Source organism: Patiria miniata, unplaced genomic scaffold (genome assembly GCF_015706575.1).
Source record: "Patiria miniata isolate m_02_andy unplaced genomic scaffold, ASM1570657v1 HiC_scaffold_20, whole genome shotgun sequence".
In the NCBI taxonomy this organism is placed as follows: Eukaryota; Metazoa; Echinodermata; class Asteroidea; order Valvatida; family Asterinidae; genus Patiria; species Patiria miniata.
The window spans coordinates 22575655-22592104 of record NW_024037059.1 but is presented as its reverse complement, the minus strand read 5'-3'; the positions used below and the strand labels follow the sequence as shown (position 1 = coordinate 22592104).

The following is a 16450-nucleotide window of genomic DNA, read 5'->3' as shown; positions in this document are numbered from 1 at the left end:
ACGACTATTGAGGGCGCACTTTTTGTAATCCCAGATCCCGCGCGTACACACGTACACACGGACCATATTTTGACATGTGCTTGCGTCAATGGTAAGAATTTGCCTTTGAAACTAGGAAAGGCTTTGTAAAATGTAATTCAAGTGTTGTTTGTTTTAGATTTGGAGTCTTTTCTAGTCCTCAAGTTATACCTAGCCCATATATGAAGCCTACATTATACTATTTGGAAAGAATGCTAGACAAGCAATGGAATTTCGATTATCTGCATGATCTGCGCAGCTCAGGTATTGTTGATGAACCCTAACATGGCGCGGCCCCCAACGTGGCGCACTTTGATTTTTCGCCTGTAGCGCCTACCTAGAGCAAAATTTTTAACTGAAATTTCACAGAAAGTGAAATTTCATCAAGTTCTAAACACTCCTGTTCATAAATCTATTTTGGTGTGATTTTCCGATTTTTCAAGTGTGAAGAGAACCCTTTGAAAATGCCCCGAAAAATAAGAAAATAATTTTCTGACAAACATTTGGCTGGGTATGTAAGTAAAGTAGAGATAAGAATTATTTATCAGAATTTATCAAGTTTACAGAAATTCTTAAATGTTAATTTAGAATTTTCCGAGATTTATTCAAGTGCGCCACATTAGGGAACACACCCCCCCCCCCCCCCAATTTGTGCCCAATTTCTGGACGCCGCCGTTTTTGAATTTCGGATTAAATTTTATGAAACCGAAATTGTTCACAGAGGTTAAATAGCAAGCAAAGGTAAAAGCAGACTGGGACCGTGAGTGCATAGAAACGTGCAAAATTACTACTGACGTTTTTTTACTCACCATTTGGCTAATTAATGCCCACACAACACATACATCAAAATGCTATAGTTGCAAGCATGTCACCTGCAAAATTTGAGACCTTAAATCCAATTTTAAGGCAAGGTTTTGGCAGTTCAAAAACCACCCACGTCAATCTCCATGCTCTGGAAATGGGTGTGTGATTCCCAATGTATTCTGGGTAGGTGTAGGAAGAGCCTTGCAGCTTACTTGTTTTTTAATCAATGGCCAAATGAACATAGCGCCCTCTGCTAAAAAACGAAACATTTTGCATTCACTCAGATCAACAAGAGGGCGCTGTTTTATCTAAACGATGAAAATGTTATAGCAGAGGAGTCTTTTTGCACAATGCATTGCAGTACACATCAATGTGATGTCTCACGTATGGATTTCGATAACTCTCTGCAAAATTAGAATTAAAAGCTGAAATTTTGGTGATGCAATGCTCACAACAGCAACTTCGCTAGGCAGAAGTTTCAGGGATTATTGAAGAAACTGTAGTGAGTAAGAAGCTTGCAAATTTGATTCACACTGGTTTTATCATGCAGCACAAAGTTTTGCACGATATGGATACCTTAAGTTTTGGGACTCTCATACACAGTATTGAGAGTCCCAAATTTTCGGACTAAGGTAAAAGTAGTAGTATTTTACTGCATGAATTTGAGGTTTGTCAACAAAGATGTATGGCAACACTACACGAGGAAAGTCAGGTTACCTTCAAAGTGCGCCATGTTAGGAAACATGACTATATTAACGCTTGCAAATGCGCGTGCGTTGTCACACACAAATTGTATGTAAATGCATTGAAAAAGGACCACGTAGCTTTAGGGGTTCTGACGATACTAGTTAGCAGTGTTGTTAAAGTTGCAGTACTCGGTACTCGTCCCCAAGTACTACTCGAGTACTTTTTTGGGAATACTCGTACTCGTACTCGAATGTCAAAGTACTCGTACTCGAATAGCAGTACAGTCGTTTCCCTAGTTCCGGATAGCAAACATCATTCAGGCTGCTTTCAGCTCAACTACTCCATGAATTCAAGTGACATTGATTAAAAAGTTTACCTTGAGTGATGGAGAGACCACGACACGAAATAATTTTTAAAATTTAAGCTCTTTTTATTTTGATTTTACAATGTCAAAAGTACCAATGTCACTTTTCCTAGTTCCAGATCGGTTCAATCAGTTCCGAATCGATCAAAACTGCTTCACGCGAAAAAAAAATCATGCGAGAAAATCAATTTTTTTTCAGCCAGAACCAACCGAATCAAGCATATTTTCTGATAAAATATATTTCATTTTCCAAAAATAGTTCATTCAAGAGAATTCCAGCAAATTTAAAAAATAGAAAAACGTAAATGATTTTGAATCTTTGTCTGCAGCGCAACGGCTCGAACTCACGCACGGACCGAGAATACGTCACACAAAATCAAGTAACGCGCGTGTAGTTGGGTCGTAAGTGCACATGCTATCCGGAACTAGGCAAAAAGCATACGGTCATTCGTTGGCGAATTTTCAAAAATTAAAGACTGAACAACTTATTTTGATTAAACAAGCATTCAATGGAAGAGTTTATAGGACTGTAGTGTACGAACAAAATATTCAAAATCACACGGTACAAGTGATATACTGAGGGGAAAATTTATCATCGATTCGCAGCTCCCGCGATTTTCTACAAACCGTCCAAACATGTCAAAGTGCGAGTCGGAAATCTGGCCAAAATTCCTCTTCTAAACATTTTATTGGAAAAATCTTTGTGTATCGAGGAGCTTACATTTTCCTTTTCAAAATGCACATCGTCAGAAAAAAAATTATTAGAGACTAATCCAAAAGAGGTAGGTTTTTATTTGAAGCTATCCGGAACTAGGAAAAATCCGGAACTAGGAAAACAACTGTACTCGGGGGAAAATGGTATAGCTTGATTTTATACACCATGGCCTTATTTTATCGATACTTTCAGTTTGAAATGGTTGATTGGCTTATGGAGAAATCAGAGTTTCATGATTTTTCTCTGTGCATGTCCAGACAACACATTTAACAGCTAGCCGTGATTGGGTCTGTACAGCGGTCTGACTGGGCCTGGGCCAATTACGCTGTCCATGATGTTTGGTTAATTTTGCGCACGACACAATCATATTGTGGCCCTGAAGGGACATGACACATCGAGAATGCTGCGCAGATTTCTGCGACATCGCAGAAGAAAATGTGCGACATCGCAGAAATCTGCGCAGAAATCTCGATGTGTTATGTCCCTTCAGGGCCACCAGGCACGCGTTGCATATTTTTTCCAATTTCTTTTCAGTTGTTTTGCTGATGTGTAAACAACTAAGAATTCTTCCAGCATGGAATATCAAGCAGTCATAATGGCTGGAGGTCGTGGATCTCGTATGCCTGATCTAACAGCCAGCGTTCCTAAGGCATTACTCCCCGTTGGCAATAGACCATTGGTCTGGTACCCTGTCAATATGCTAGACAAAGCTGGATTTGAGAGTAAGTAACCTATACTGTTTAGAATGACATGGCTGTTGGCTGGCAATATTACATGTGATGTAGCAACTGAATCCAATTACCATAGATGCTTGTGTAACTGCCATCTATAGTCCAGTAATTCAGATGCAGCTCATATACATTTATTTCATAAGCCTATAGTTAAAGGTATAGTCCATCATTTGCAGCTATCCAAAAAGTAACTGACGTTATTATTGTTGAAAAGCATACTTGGTTTAAAGATAGCAATGGGACTAAACTCCCTGTGAAATTACTCTTTCTGGCAAGCTGTCATTTTAAAGAAATCAATTAAACAATGCCTTTCCAACGATGTGTCTAAAGACGCATCGTTGGAAATCTCTGTCAGTAGTTTGTTTTTTTATTCAGTGAAGTGCGCGCAAGTGTTGACACGACGCATGCGCGGTTTCTATAATTCGTGGGTTCAGTGCGTGACATCGCGTAGCTGCAATCGGCTCAGTGAGAACTTGTCTAGGACGCTGAATTCAGGCCCAATTCAAAACATGACTCAGTAACTTTTGTTTGAAATCAAGATAGTAGAATATTGTTTTCTCGGAATATACAGCATTCACTGAGCTGAAACTTCATCAGGTTAGTTGTATTACAGTAGTTTTCATCAAGAGTTTTCCTTGGATGTTCTGTATCAAATCCATGTTGATTCTTTTCCCACTTTTTTCCATGGTTAATATTGAGACCAATGTTTGTCTATTTGTTCTTCAGTTTGATACCTCCAAAATGGTGTCTCCCAATGTTCTGGGTTTTTTTTCTTCAAATAATTCTGATAATGTGAAACAATTACATATGTGGAACTCATGATGTCAAACATATGATCCCTGGTAACACTTTCTTTCACCTTTTCATAATTTGTAGGTGTGATCATTGTCACCTTTGACTCGGTGAAGCGTGACTTGGTTCAAGCCCTTCAGTCATCAGCTGGGGAATTACTCATTCGTCTGGAAGTGGTGACAATTCCTAGTGATGAAGACTGGGGCACTGCAGAATCACTCCGATTTATACGAGATAAAATCAAGGTAAAATGAGATGAGGGTATAATGTGACAGGATTAAGGCCAGTGGCATCACTTGTACGTTGATTCGGTATCCGCAGTACCTTCCTGTCCAATGAGTCAATGGCCACCTTTTTACATGTACATTGTGCTGGGCAGTAGTGTTAGTTATAGGCAGGGCGCAGATTCCCGTGGAGTAGGGTCTGAACACTGAGTCAACACTCACTTTAGAGTGTTAATCTAATTGAAAAGAATCTCAATCAATTTGTGGCTTGCTTTGAGGAGGTGATTGATTAATTTACAGGGCTCTGTAATTGTTTTATGGACAAAAACATTCAAGAAAGAGTTTATTCAAGGAAGATCATTTTGTTTTCTGATACCCTTGATCCGCAACTAAATCCTTGCCTACCTGTTAACCCTAACTCCCTGGGCTCTTTTGGTTAGGAACAACTTCAATCCTGCAAAAGCCTCCAATTGCCACCATGTAAAAATTGGAATCAGCTTCAATCCTCCAAAATCATCCGTTATTTCTTGAATTTGTTCAGTGGAGGGGTGACCATTGCTTCAGTCCTTCAAAATCCTCCTACAGTCTCTATTAACCCTTACTCTCTGAGGGTAGTTTACTGCATGTCAGTTGGTTATGCCAATGCCCTCCAGCTGCAGTTTATTGGAGGATACTTAAATGTAGCAGTGAAGGCTCCAATTGGCAGGAGTTGGAGGCCCTGGAGGGTGCCTGATACTGACCAGCTGGGGGCACTTGATTGTTATCAGAGGACTCTCATTGTTCTCTGTGGCATGTATTGGAGTGCCTGTCCAGTTACCCTTGAAATGACATGGCAGATATTGGAGGGCCATGCAAAAAACATGGGAGATTTTCTTGAGGCACATATTGGCATGCGTTGGAGGGTCTAGTAGGGTAAGGGTTAATGGGTTGAGGCAGCGCCGATGACAGTCAGAAGCAGAGCGAAGGATATTGAACATAATGCAGGGCTCAATTGTGCATGACTGAACATTAACAATACTGGGTACGGCCTACGAACTTGCAATTGACACAATGCATCCTCCAACCGTCGCTTTCTTGCCATTCAGCCTCAATCCTCCAAAACCACCTGGAGGATTTTGGAGGATTGAGGAGGGTTAGGGTTAAACCTCCATTATCATGCATTTCACATTCAGTTGACCTTCAAAAGTTCACGTTGGATGAGGTGCATGTTTTCAGGTGCAGACAGACACAGAGATGATTTTTCAATAACGAAATGAATAACATTTGTCATCCCTAGACTGATGTACTTGTCATCAGTTGCGATCTGATCACAGACATAGAGCTACATCTACTAGCAGATGTGCACAGGACATACGATGCATCAGTGACAGTATTAATGCACACCCTGCCAGACCAATCCACTGAAGGAGGGATATATGTCCCTGGCTCCAAGTCCAAGAGGAAGATAGAGCAGCGAGATATCATTGGTCTGGATGAGAAGGGAGGCAGGATTCTACTTCTTGCAGCTCAGGCTGATATAGAAGAAGATCTCACTCTCAGGAAGTCAGTTTTTAAGAGGTAGGGAAATATGAGACATGTTTGTGCAAAAAACCTGCCATGATATACACTGTATGTCAGTGTTGCATCAAAAGGAGGCTTGGGACAAGAGCCCCTCCCCCACAGTAAAAAAATTAAAAGAAAAAAGGAACAAAATATGGTCCCGAGTCTTGTAATTTTTATGCCCCGCGGCGAAGCCGAAGGGGCATACTGTTTCCGCCTTGTCCTTCCGTGGGTGGGTGGGTGGGTGGGTGTGTGGGTGTGTGGGTGTGAGCTTGTCTTACATACGCAGTGTGGACTTCCGAACAAAAGACGTCCACATAATGTAGGTAGCAGCGACGAAGTGTGGACTTGCCCACGTCCACACAGTGTTTCCCCACTTCTGGAAAACAGGTTTAGAGGCATTTTTGGGTTAGGTTTATCTGTAGCAGAATGAAGAGAAACACTAAAGGGAATCATTGAAAAAAAATTGGGTTGTAAGAGTTTTCACAGTTTGAGAAAAATGAGTTTTTCCACTGGTGTTCCTTAACTACACGAAAAGAAAGGAAAGTCCACACTAGGTATGTGAAACAAGTCTGGGTGTGTGTGGGTGTGTGTGTCCGGACAAATCTTGTCAGCGCGATAACTTGAGAAATACTTTACATATGAACTTCAAATTTGGTTTGTGGATTGTCCTTGGTAATCCTAAGAAGCCTTTTGCATTTGGGGCCGAAAGGTCAAGGGTCAAGGTCACAGTGGCTGAAACAATAGAAATTTTGTCAGCGCGATAACTTGAGAAATACTTTACATATGAACTTCAAATTTGGTTTGTGGATTGTCCTTGGCAATTCTAAGAAGCCTTTTTCATTTGGGGCCAAAAGGTCAAGGGTCAAGGTCACAGTGGCTGAAACAATAGAAATTTTGTCAGCGCGATAACTTGAGAAATACTTTACATATGAACTTCAAATTTGGTTTGTGGATTGTCCTTGGCAATTCTAAGAAGCCTTTTGCATTTGGGGCCAAAAGGTCAAGGGTCAAGGTCACAGTGGCTGAAACAATAGAAATTTTGTCAGCGCGATAACTTGAGAAATACTTTACATATGAACTTCAAATTTGGTTTGTGGATTGTCCTTGGTAATCCTAAGAAGCCTTTTGCATTTGGGGACGAAAGGTCAAGGGTCAAGGTCACAGTGGCTGAAACAATAGAAATTTTGTCAGCGCGATAACTTGAGAAATACTTTACATATGAACTTCAAATTTGGTTTGTGGATTGTCCTTGGCAATTCTAAGAAGCCTTTTGCATTTGGGGCCAAAAGGTCAAGGGTCAAGGTCACAGTGGCTGAAACAATAGAAATTTTGTCAGCGCGATAACTTGAGAAATACTTTACATATGAATTTCAAATTTGGTTTGTGGATTGTCCTTGGCAATCCTAAGAAGCCTATCGCATTGGGGGTCAAAAGGTCAAGGGTCAAGGTCACAGTGGCTAAAACAATAGAAATCTTGTATTTATTCTGAGATCATAGGGATAAGGGATTAATTCATATAAAACCTACAGAAGACACTAATGCTGTCAATGAACGTTCCATTTGACCAAGGTACATGTAAGTTGATGTTAGAGTGGTGTTATGTCATGGAAACAGTCACGGTTGCGGGGCATTTGTGTTTGTAAACACACCTGACTTGTTAAAATTAAAATGACCAATGAAAACTGCAATGAAGGGGTTGTTACATGTGGATATAGGTTCAGTATATACATGTACTATAATGAATGATGCCTCCCCATGGCCAGGCGAAAAAACTGGTGGCAGTCCTCTCCAAGGAGAATCCTGGGGAGTAACACAGTTATTTTGGATTTACTTGAATGTCTGAATGTTTTCAAGTGAATCACATCTAACCTTGGAAATGTAAAGAAAATAATGCCCAAAACAGTTCTGTTGATTGTTGTTAAATTGTTATCCATTTTACACAGAGATACTTGTATAAAGTAACTATTCTTCTTCTCACTTTTTTGGTGGATGTTTGATTTGACAGGTATCCATTCATTCAAGTGAAGACCCGACTCATGGACGCCCATATGTACATCCTCAAGAAATGGGTCTTGGATTTCTTGGCAGACAACAAAGTTGGCAGGTAGAGATGCAGAAACTTGTGTCATGCAAACCAGGGCATGATGCATTTCTGGAGTATTTGAAGCTGAATCTTGTTTGATTTCCCTTAGGGATACGGGATCTAAAGCTGAAGTTTTGATAAACTTTGTTAAAATAAAGTTTGGCTGCTGTCTTGAGAAAAAGTAGCAATTAACCCTAACCCCCTAAGGTGTTGTAAATTCCAACACCATATGGTAAACTAGGTACAAAACAGTTGGACTCTGTTTATTTGTGGTATACCTAATCCCACCTAAAGCACAGTCAGTTTACTAGTGCAGTACTCATCCTAACAGATTCCAACAAACCCTGGTGTTGGAGTTTGACTGGATGGGGATCGTTAGTGTTAATTAATATCACTCATTTTTAATGATTTTTTTTGTCACTGATAGCTGTCAGTACTACAGTATAAAAGAATGCTAAATAATCTCAAAAACTGGATCTTGTTTGTGAATTGGATTGTCTTATTCAGGACGTACTCGACTATCAAGGGAGAGTTGATACCATACTTGGTTAGGAAACAATTTTCAAGGCCTAAGACTGGTCAACTTGTCCCTCAGCCCAACTCCATGGAGCCAGAAGGTGCACAGCAAGACAAGGGTAAGCAAAAAGATAGCAGTACTGGAACTCTGGCAAAGACAGTTGGCTAAAGTCCCATTTACTTTGCAAACATCTTCCCCTCTCTGCCCCCTCCCCCTTTACAAACCCTGAGACAGTTTTGCTTTGTCTTCAGATATTGCAAGCTACGGCGGTTTGGATGAATTAACCAAGACTGCTCGGACAATGTCATCGTGGAATGAGCACATGGGAGATATGTCTGACTACTACCAACACGGTGATACATTACGCTGTCATACTCACATCATGGAGAATGGTTTCTGCATTCGAGCCAACACAGTGGCAGCATACTGTGAAGCCAACAGACAGGTAAATCCACCTCTCACTTGTGTCATTTTGTTTCCATTTTTAAAATGGTTTTGCTTGAAAACCTGTTATACCATCCTCCCAAGGAACAGTTGGCCTAACTTTAGTTCTGGTGGACTGATTTTATTCTTTGTTTTACTCATAACTGAATTTTAGATTCAAAGTTTTCATTTTTAGCTGCAGCTGAGCAGCTCTAGAAGTACTCATGTCTCTCCGTTGGTTGGTTGGTTGGTAACAAATGTCAGCACATGCCTTTCATGGCAATCAATCACCTTGTCCCGAAGGCCCTCGCAACAACACGTGCCTCAGGTTCATGGCCCTGAATTGTGACAGTTGCATAGGTCTCCACTGACCAGCTATTAAATTATTGCAGTTGTGAAAAATTGGGTCACTAGAGTCACAAACCAGATGTTTGTACTAAAAGCACTACGCATTGGGGCTGGCACTGCACTGCACACACATTGTGTGCAGTACATGTACCTAGCATACAGCTATAAAAACGCTCCATGCACCAACTGACAATCAACAAATAGGAATCCTTTATTTCAGTTGACAGTCACAACCACATGAGTGGTTGTGCATTATAAGAACAGATTTTACATCATGTACATGACTTATAGGTAACATGTCTACAGTTGGGTCTCAGCTTCCGTTATCAGTTCGAGCTTGTTTTCTAAAGCTGCTTTCAAAGGTATCTATTCGCTACACAGTGAAAGCCATTAGCCTTTTTTAAAAATATGGCAGACTTGATAAGAAGGGCGTTATGGTTTTGGGTAAATACAAACAAGTGAACCTAAACCAAATAGCAACCTCCCATTGCATCTGCCATATCACAAACAGGCTAATAAATCTTTCAAGCAGCAGTCTAGTGTCACCAAAAAAGTTACTGTAGTGATTAACTGTGAGATCCAAGGAGAGTCCAACCAACGTATGCAACGATTAAGGTTTAACCGTTCATGCAAACATGAATTCTGTGCCAAGTTGTCCTCTCAGTCAAAACTAATCAAGTGACTGTTTTCAACAGTTAAGAGCTCCCAGCCTACATAAAGCAGTATTGACTTGACTGTATGTGATTGATAAGCCAGCTGTGGCTACCACTTGCCTGTTTTTGCCTGTTGACTGAATTTGACTAGTCACAGTGCTTGCTTGAAATATGATCCGACTGTTTGTGACTAGCCTGTGTAAAAGTCATGGCAGGGGAAGAGGATTGATTTTTGACTGTCTGTTACTGTTCAGATAGGAGGGTTAAAGTTTTTCTCATGCTTCCTTCTATTCTTCCCACAGATTACACAACACAGACAGATTCTTGGGGACGATCCATTAATTCATCCCACAGCGACCATCAAGACAAAGAGCCAAGTGAGGATGTGTCTTTGTGTTTGTATTTATATTAAGGACGATGCAGTGATGTAGTGGTAGATAGGGGATTTTATTTTTTCCCCTTTCAGCCTCCCAACTTTTGCCTTATTTTGCCAACGATGCTTCTTCCTAAAAATGTTTTTTTTTAGTTATAACTATACTTTGCTCACACCCACTGGCCTATCCAAGGGCAATGGGTGTGATCCAATTACTTTGTGCTTGCGTTGGACGGATTGTGTTCACCCTCTGACCTGGGTTAACGCTTGGTGTTGGCATGATATGTGTGCAAGTGACCTACTCACAATGCTTCCTTGCATCAGTCTCTCTGTAACCAAATGTTGTGAAAGAGATGAAAAGTCACCATTACCCTTGGATAGGGTGATGGGAAGGAGCAGAGGGCAATGCCTGCTTCTCTTTGGGGATCCTCTCTAATACCCCTTGCCTGCACTTACAACTCATGCAGTTATATACCTTCTTATTGAATGGGCCTCTAAGATTTGAGGGAGTGTACAAGAAACTAAGATTGATGTGTTCAACAGTGCCCAATCTCAGCCATTGAAATCAGAATTCCAACTGAAAGTACCTGAGTATTAGCGCCACATGCCTCTCCTTTTCAAGCTGTTTTGGATTGTTTTGTGGTGAGAGGACAGAAACCAATTTGCTGACCAATACCCTATGCAGAATGTAATGATTAGGAGTGATGTCCATTGCCTGATACTCAAGTGCACAAAAAAGGATTTGAACCCAGGACTTGTTGATCGCCAACCATCAACATAATGATAAATGATAAGTACCTACTCTACCCATGTTGTCTGACAGGTTGGGCAAGACTCCATGCTGGGGGAGGGAACCACCGTCTGTGAGAAGGTGTCCATCAAGAGATCCATCATAGGCAAACATTGTACGGTTGGGGACAAAGTGAAGATCATCAATTCCGTCATAATGGATCATGTCAACATCAGTGAGGGGTAGGTTTCATTATTCCAACTTTGATTTTAACTCTGCCAGATGCAACAAGGTGCAACAGGCGCACAAGTCTGTGGGACTTTGTTGTATTAGGCCATCAACACCAATGATTAACTGCCAATTCTGAGACATTGGGAGCTAGTACAATTGAATATTGCCATTGGTGCAACCTGTTGCCGCTGGCAGCTTTGCACTCTAAGGGGTCGTTCAGACTGAGGGCTATCTCCGAAAATAGCTCCGGAGCTAGGTAGCTCCACCCAAAATAGTTGTCCTTTGGACACAACATAACTCCGCCTCTGGAGCTATCTCCGGAGCTAGCCAGGGCTAATTCCAGCATTTGTGGGGCTAGCTCCACTTTCAGCTCAGCGGGGCTTCTTTTTTGCGACCTAGCTCCACTGCCGCAACTGACCTAGCTCCATGCTGATGCATCTGGTCGTTCTTTGGTTTGTCTGATTCACCATGCCATCCATGAACATATATTACGTAACCTATTTGGTGACCTCCACTGTAAATCTAGCTCTGGAGTTAGCCATCATTGTGTGAACATGAGCCCATTTAAGATTTTATCACTTGCTCCACACAACCCCCGTTGAGTTCCTTAATTGGAGAAGAGCTAGCTCACAGACTGCCCTCCGTCTGAACATACCCTACGTCAACTGTCTTGTAATATTTGTATATAAGTTATTTTTGTGCCAGTGTGCCAATTGAATGAAAAACTTTTATTTATTTTTTATTTTTTACATTTTTGGGGATCGCAGAAAGACAATAATATGTTTATTTATGCTTTTGATTAAGTTTTGTAGCGGTTTGGCATTGTAGATATGCAGGTGGACTTAACCACCTTTTTTCGTTGGGGGGGGGGGGGGGGGGTTGTACCATCACCTTCAATGTCTGTTGGTATGCCTTACAGTTTGAGTCTGTACTGTTTATATGTTTGTTTTCTATTGCTCTTTGACACTTTAAGTGATATGTCTTTGTGTTTGTATACAGGTGTACCATTCAGGGAAGCATAGTGTGCGGCAACACACACATTGGGGAAGGAGTGGAAATGAAGGATTGTTTAGTTGGAAGTTCCCAGAATGTACCGCCTAGAGGTAAGTGTCAGTGCTGATGTCAGGGTGGCATCAACAATGACCTGATTGGCCCAGTTCATCAGAACAGCAACGTGATTAGTCAAGGGGGCTTAGGCCAAAAAAAAAAAGTCTCCGGTTTCTGGTATGCGCGCGCGTCGCCGTAGCCATGCGCGTCAGCAAAATGAAAACGTTTTTTTTTCAATGAAAGATGATGTATCAAAACCGCCAAACTCACTGGTTTGACTGGAATTCTGCTGCTGCGCAATTTCAACGTGTTTTTAGATGGGGTTATGATCGAGAATAAGCTTTATGTGGCCTCTCTGGACTCCCATATATTTTCACTAAGTTTAGTCGGGCACCATTTGCAGTCATCAGCTGACATTTGAAGCAAAAAAGTCAGGTAAAAAAAAAAAAAAAGCCGTGTCGCCGCACCACTTTTTGGACAAGCTCCATACCAGAAACCGGAGACTTTTTTTGGGGGGCCTTAAATTTAAGGGGCTTAAATTCGAGAGGCTTAAATAACGATCAATTGGTCAAACATGCATCTAATGGCAAATCACCTATAAATGTTAAACAAATTGTGTTTTCTATATTATTTGTGCATTGGGTGATAACAAAGATGTTTTGCTGTTTGATAGAATGTAAAGTGAACCAGCCATCAGTGCTGTCAAGTCAATCACAAGTCATCCAATCCCAAGTCAAGTCACAAGCTATTCTTGTGAACGGTGACAGAGACATTCCATAAGTTGTTCATCCCTTGCCACACTTGACTGGACTTGTAAATTGACTTGTGATTTACTTGTGATGAACCTATCTACAGCACTGTTAGTCATGGTTTAAAATGCTGTAAATGAAAAGTCCTCATCACTTTATTTATTATTTTATTGGTTGAAGGTTTACATGAAAGAAATGGTAGCTTTTAGGAGTTCCCTTTTACCCAAACCCTCTACCAGCCCTGGAGAAAGGAAACAATTATGTCTCTAATGACTTGTCACTGTGATACATTTTCTTTATTTTCAGCTAAATATAGCAGTGAAGTCATTGGCAATGCAGACAGGATGATGGAGATATGATGTTGTGAGGGTCAGGGGTCAACACATCAGGTCAGAGGTGATTGATGTGACCCAACATCTATTTATAACCAGGAACTACATTGTATACGAAGGGAAAGTGATACAGACTTGCCAAATGCAACGGGGAGGCCCCTCTCTCAGTTTGACCTACTGACATTGTGGGGAAGAAGGTGCTACTGAGAAAGAGCAGAGTATTGGTCTGATATTAAGTGTTGTCCAGTAACGTAACATTCTGGCTGTCCAGTTCTTGAGAAGAAACATGACATGTGGACACATTGTTGCTTCCAACTCTAATGCTGGATTAATTACTGTACAATGACATATACAGCGCACCTACTTCTTCCATTGGTGCCTTGGTGATCCTTTGGTACCTTTACTTAAGTATTCCAAGAACAAGGTGAGCAATGTATAAACTGAAAACATATTATGAATGTTCATTAAGATGGAATAGGGTTGGGATCATGTAATTCAATATTGGGTTTTGCCTTTCACCAACGTATTTCTATTATAAACACTGTATACTCAATGTTACCCTCGATTGATTGTGAGAAAAATGTGAATTTACACCGTTCCGACGCAAACCCCATTGTATAAATGATTTGGTTGCGGTACCCGCTGCTATATCAGATAGCATCTTTTAGCCAGCCGACCCAGGCAAGCTCGATGGTCGAGTGGTAAGACGTCTGCACTAGTATCAGGAGGTCATGGGTTCGAGTCCCACCAGAGTGATTTTTTTCTCACAATCACTTGGGCAACATTGAGTATACATTGTTTATAAAAATAATCCCTCCCCCTCCCTGAAGTATTTCTCGTTATGCTTATACATGTAATGGGTTATGTTGCACTGACATAAACCATCATTCTGGGTAAACCATTATTCTTTTGGCAGCTGTTAAGTTTTTAATCATTTATCTCTAAATTCATGAAGAATCAGTGCGTGAGGTGTTATAAAAGTAATATTGACTGCTTGGAAAACAGAGCGCTCCATGGATCACCTAGTGTGTATATTTTTATTCTACCTCATCCAAAAATTATTCACACCTCTTACAGTCCTTACAGCATATTTGCTTTGCATTTTTGCAGAGGTTTACAAGCTCATTAATTCAAATCAGAAGCAATGTACTTTCTTTGAATCACAATTTGACAGATATTTTTTTTTTTAGGATGAGACTTGATCATAAGTTATGAGGAATGGGGACAGCCATGCGGTTGCGAAGGCCTAAGCGTCCCCGTTGTTAAACAGAGTTAATCTGATTACGTACTTGGACGCTATATTAGAGCAGTGAAATTACCCCCTAAAATATGGCTTTTTGAACGTTGTGTTTCTCAGAAAATATGCTAAGTATGATTGAAATGTTAAATTATAACAGAAGAAGAAATTCTAAACTTCATGTCAGTGAACAAATCAATACTGGTTACTGGTAAAGCTGACCTTAAAGTTGGGAAGAAATTGTTTGAAAACGCCCCCAAATCTACGTATTTATCTCGATTTCTAGGAATTCCCTCAAGTTGTCAATTTATGAGTAGTTGAACACTTATGTCATCTAAATATATTCCGAATTTCAACTTAATCTGTTGTTGCAAACACTTGTGTTACACCTTGAACTATCTCCAAGGAAAAGTTTGACGAGGATTTTTTTACCAACCAAACTCACGTGCATGGTTTCCAGGTTGGCCGATTTTGGAGCAACAATGCTGACGAAGCGCATATTAGCATATTCATTAGCGTGACTTCGCGTTGGTCTCGGTATCGACCAATGGAATTAGCTGGCAAAAAGGGTGATATTTATTAATTAATAACTCTTGAAGGAGGCGATACTGCAAATAGTTACTGCACGCCAATGAATAGGAAACTTGTTAATATTCATGAGTCTTAAAAAGATTGACAGATATTGCAAACACCAGTGTTACAACTTTAAAAAACAATGCATGTAACCAGCCCTTTTTTCCAATTTAAACGAAACGTACTGAGCATATCAAAACGATTTTTAGCACATAGTTGGATCTTATAAGGGAAACAAACCCTGGAAGATGCATGAAGACACGGTCTTCCAAACGGGAGCGCGAACATCCACATGTCTGTGTGCATGTTGTTTCATTCAAAATAAAGTATTACGTAACCTGTAGAAATCGGCCTTCGCAACCATATGGCTGAGGAGGACAAGAATCTATAGGCCACTTTTTGCCTGGGAAAAGCCATAATGCCATCTGCCCATTTCTAGTACATAATTAAAGAAATACCCGATGGCCATGTCAGCAAGAGCACATGCTTGTCGAATTTCCAAATTTCCGAAATAAGAATTTAAAAAAAAAATCCAATTTGCAAAGCTTCCTGATTTTCCCCTGGTCATTCTCTAGTTGTAGTCCTGAGTATCATCCATTAACAGAGGAGCTTACTCTAATCCTGGCGAACGTGTGACGTAATGCGTGCAGAGATCTTCGATATCTGAGATCTTCTCTTTGCTCTTCACTCAACGTATCTCGCCGCTAAACACACGGCATACATGGGCGTCGCGAGGGGGGGGGGCAAGGAAAAGCCAAAAAGAAAAAAAAGAAGAAAAAAAAAGAAAGAAAAGAAAAGAAAAAGAGGCGCGAAGTCATAGTGGTGCAAATTGTCCCTTCCCCCTTCCAAAACTGAGAAATCGAAAATATGTTGAGAAATACAGGAATTTTTTGGGAAAAAATATGTTTTGCCCCCCCCCCCTAGAAAAAATCCTGGCGACGCCCATGACGGCAAAGGCGGATTTCATTTGGCTCGCTAAACACCTCTTGTGCCTTCTCAATTTTAATAACATTATAGTACATGTAGCCTACAGGAAAAATCCCAAAATAATATCCTTAATTGTCCTGAAAAAAAGTGTCATGTACATGTGTATTGAAAATCTGGCTTCATTGCGCCATAGGCTGCGTGTCCATATGTAGCACGGCTTGTTGTCATGGATCGACCAATCAGGATCGAGGAATCAAGTTTGCTTGAAGATAATGTGTTATACATACAGCCTGTATTTCGTAATCGAACAATATAGTCAGGCATGCAACTTTTCCTCGGATCAGCTGATT

General features: G+C 40.7%; 1 protein-coding gene across 2 annotated transcripts; it reads left to right on the top strand.

Moving 5' to 3' along the window:
* The first annotated feature begins 3 nt into the window (after positions 1-3).
* LOC119728228 (translation initiation factor eIF-2B subunit gamma-like) lies at positions 4-15721 on the top strand. 2 transcript variants are annotated; one of them, XM_038200381.1, is made up of 11 exons: positions 4-91; positions 3123-3310; positions 4196-4356; positions 5612-5892; positions 7883-7981; positions 8468-8595; positions 8729-8922; positions 10204-10278; positions 11098-11246; positions 12235-12338; positions 13338-15721. In XM_038200381.1, the coding sequence occupies exons 2-11, from the start codon at positions 3163-3165 to the stop codon at positions 13388-13390; spliced, it is 1392 nt and encodes a 463-aa protein (XP_038056309.1). In that variant the 5' UTR covers positions 4-91; positions 3123-3162; the 3' UTR covers positions 13391-15721. The 2 variants fall into 2 exon arrangements, with proteins under 2 accessions (XP_038056309.1, XP_038056311.1); XM_038200383.1 differs by lacking the exon at positions 4-91 and adding an exon at positions 113-132.
* Positions 15722-16450: the final 729 nt, after the last annotated feature.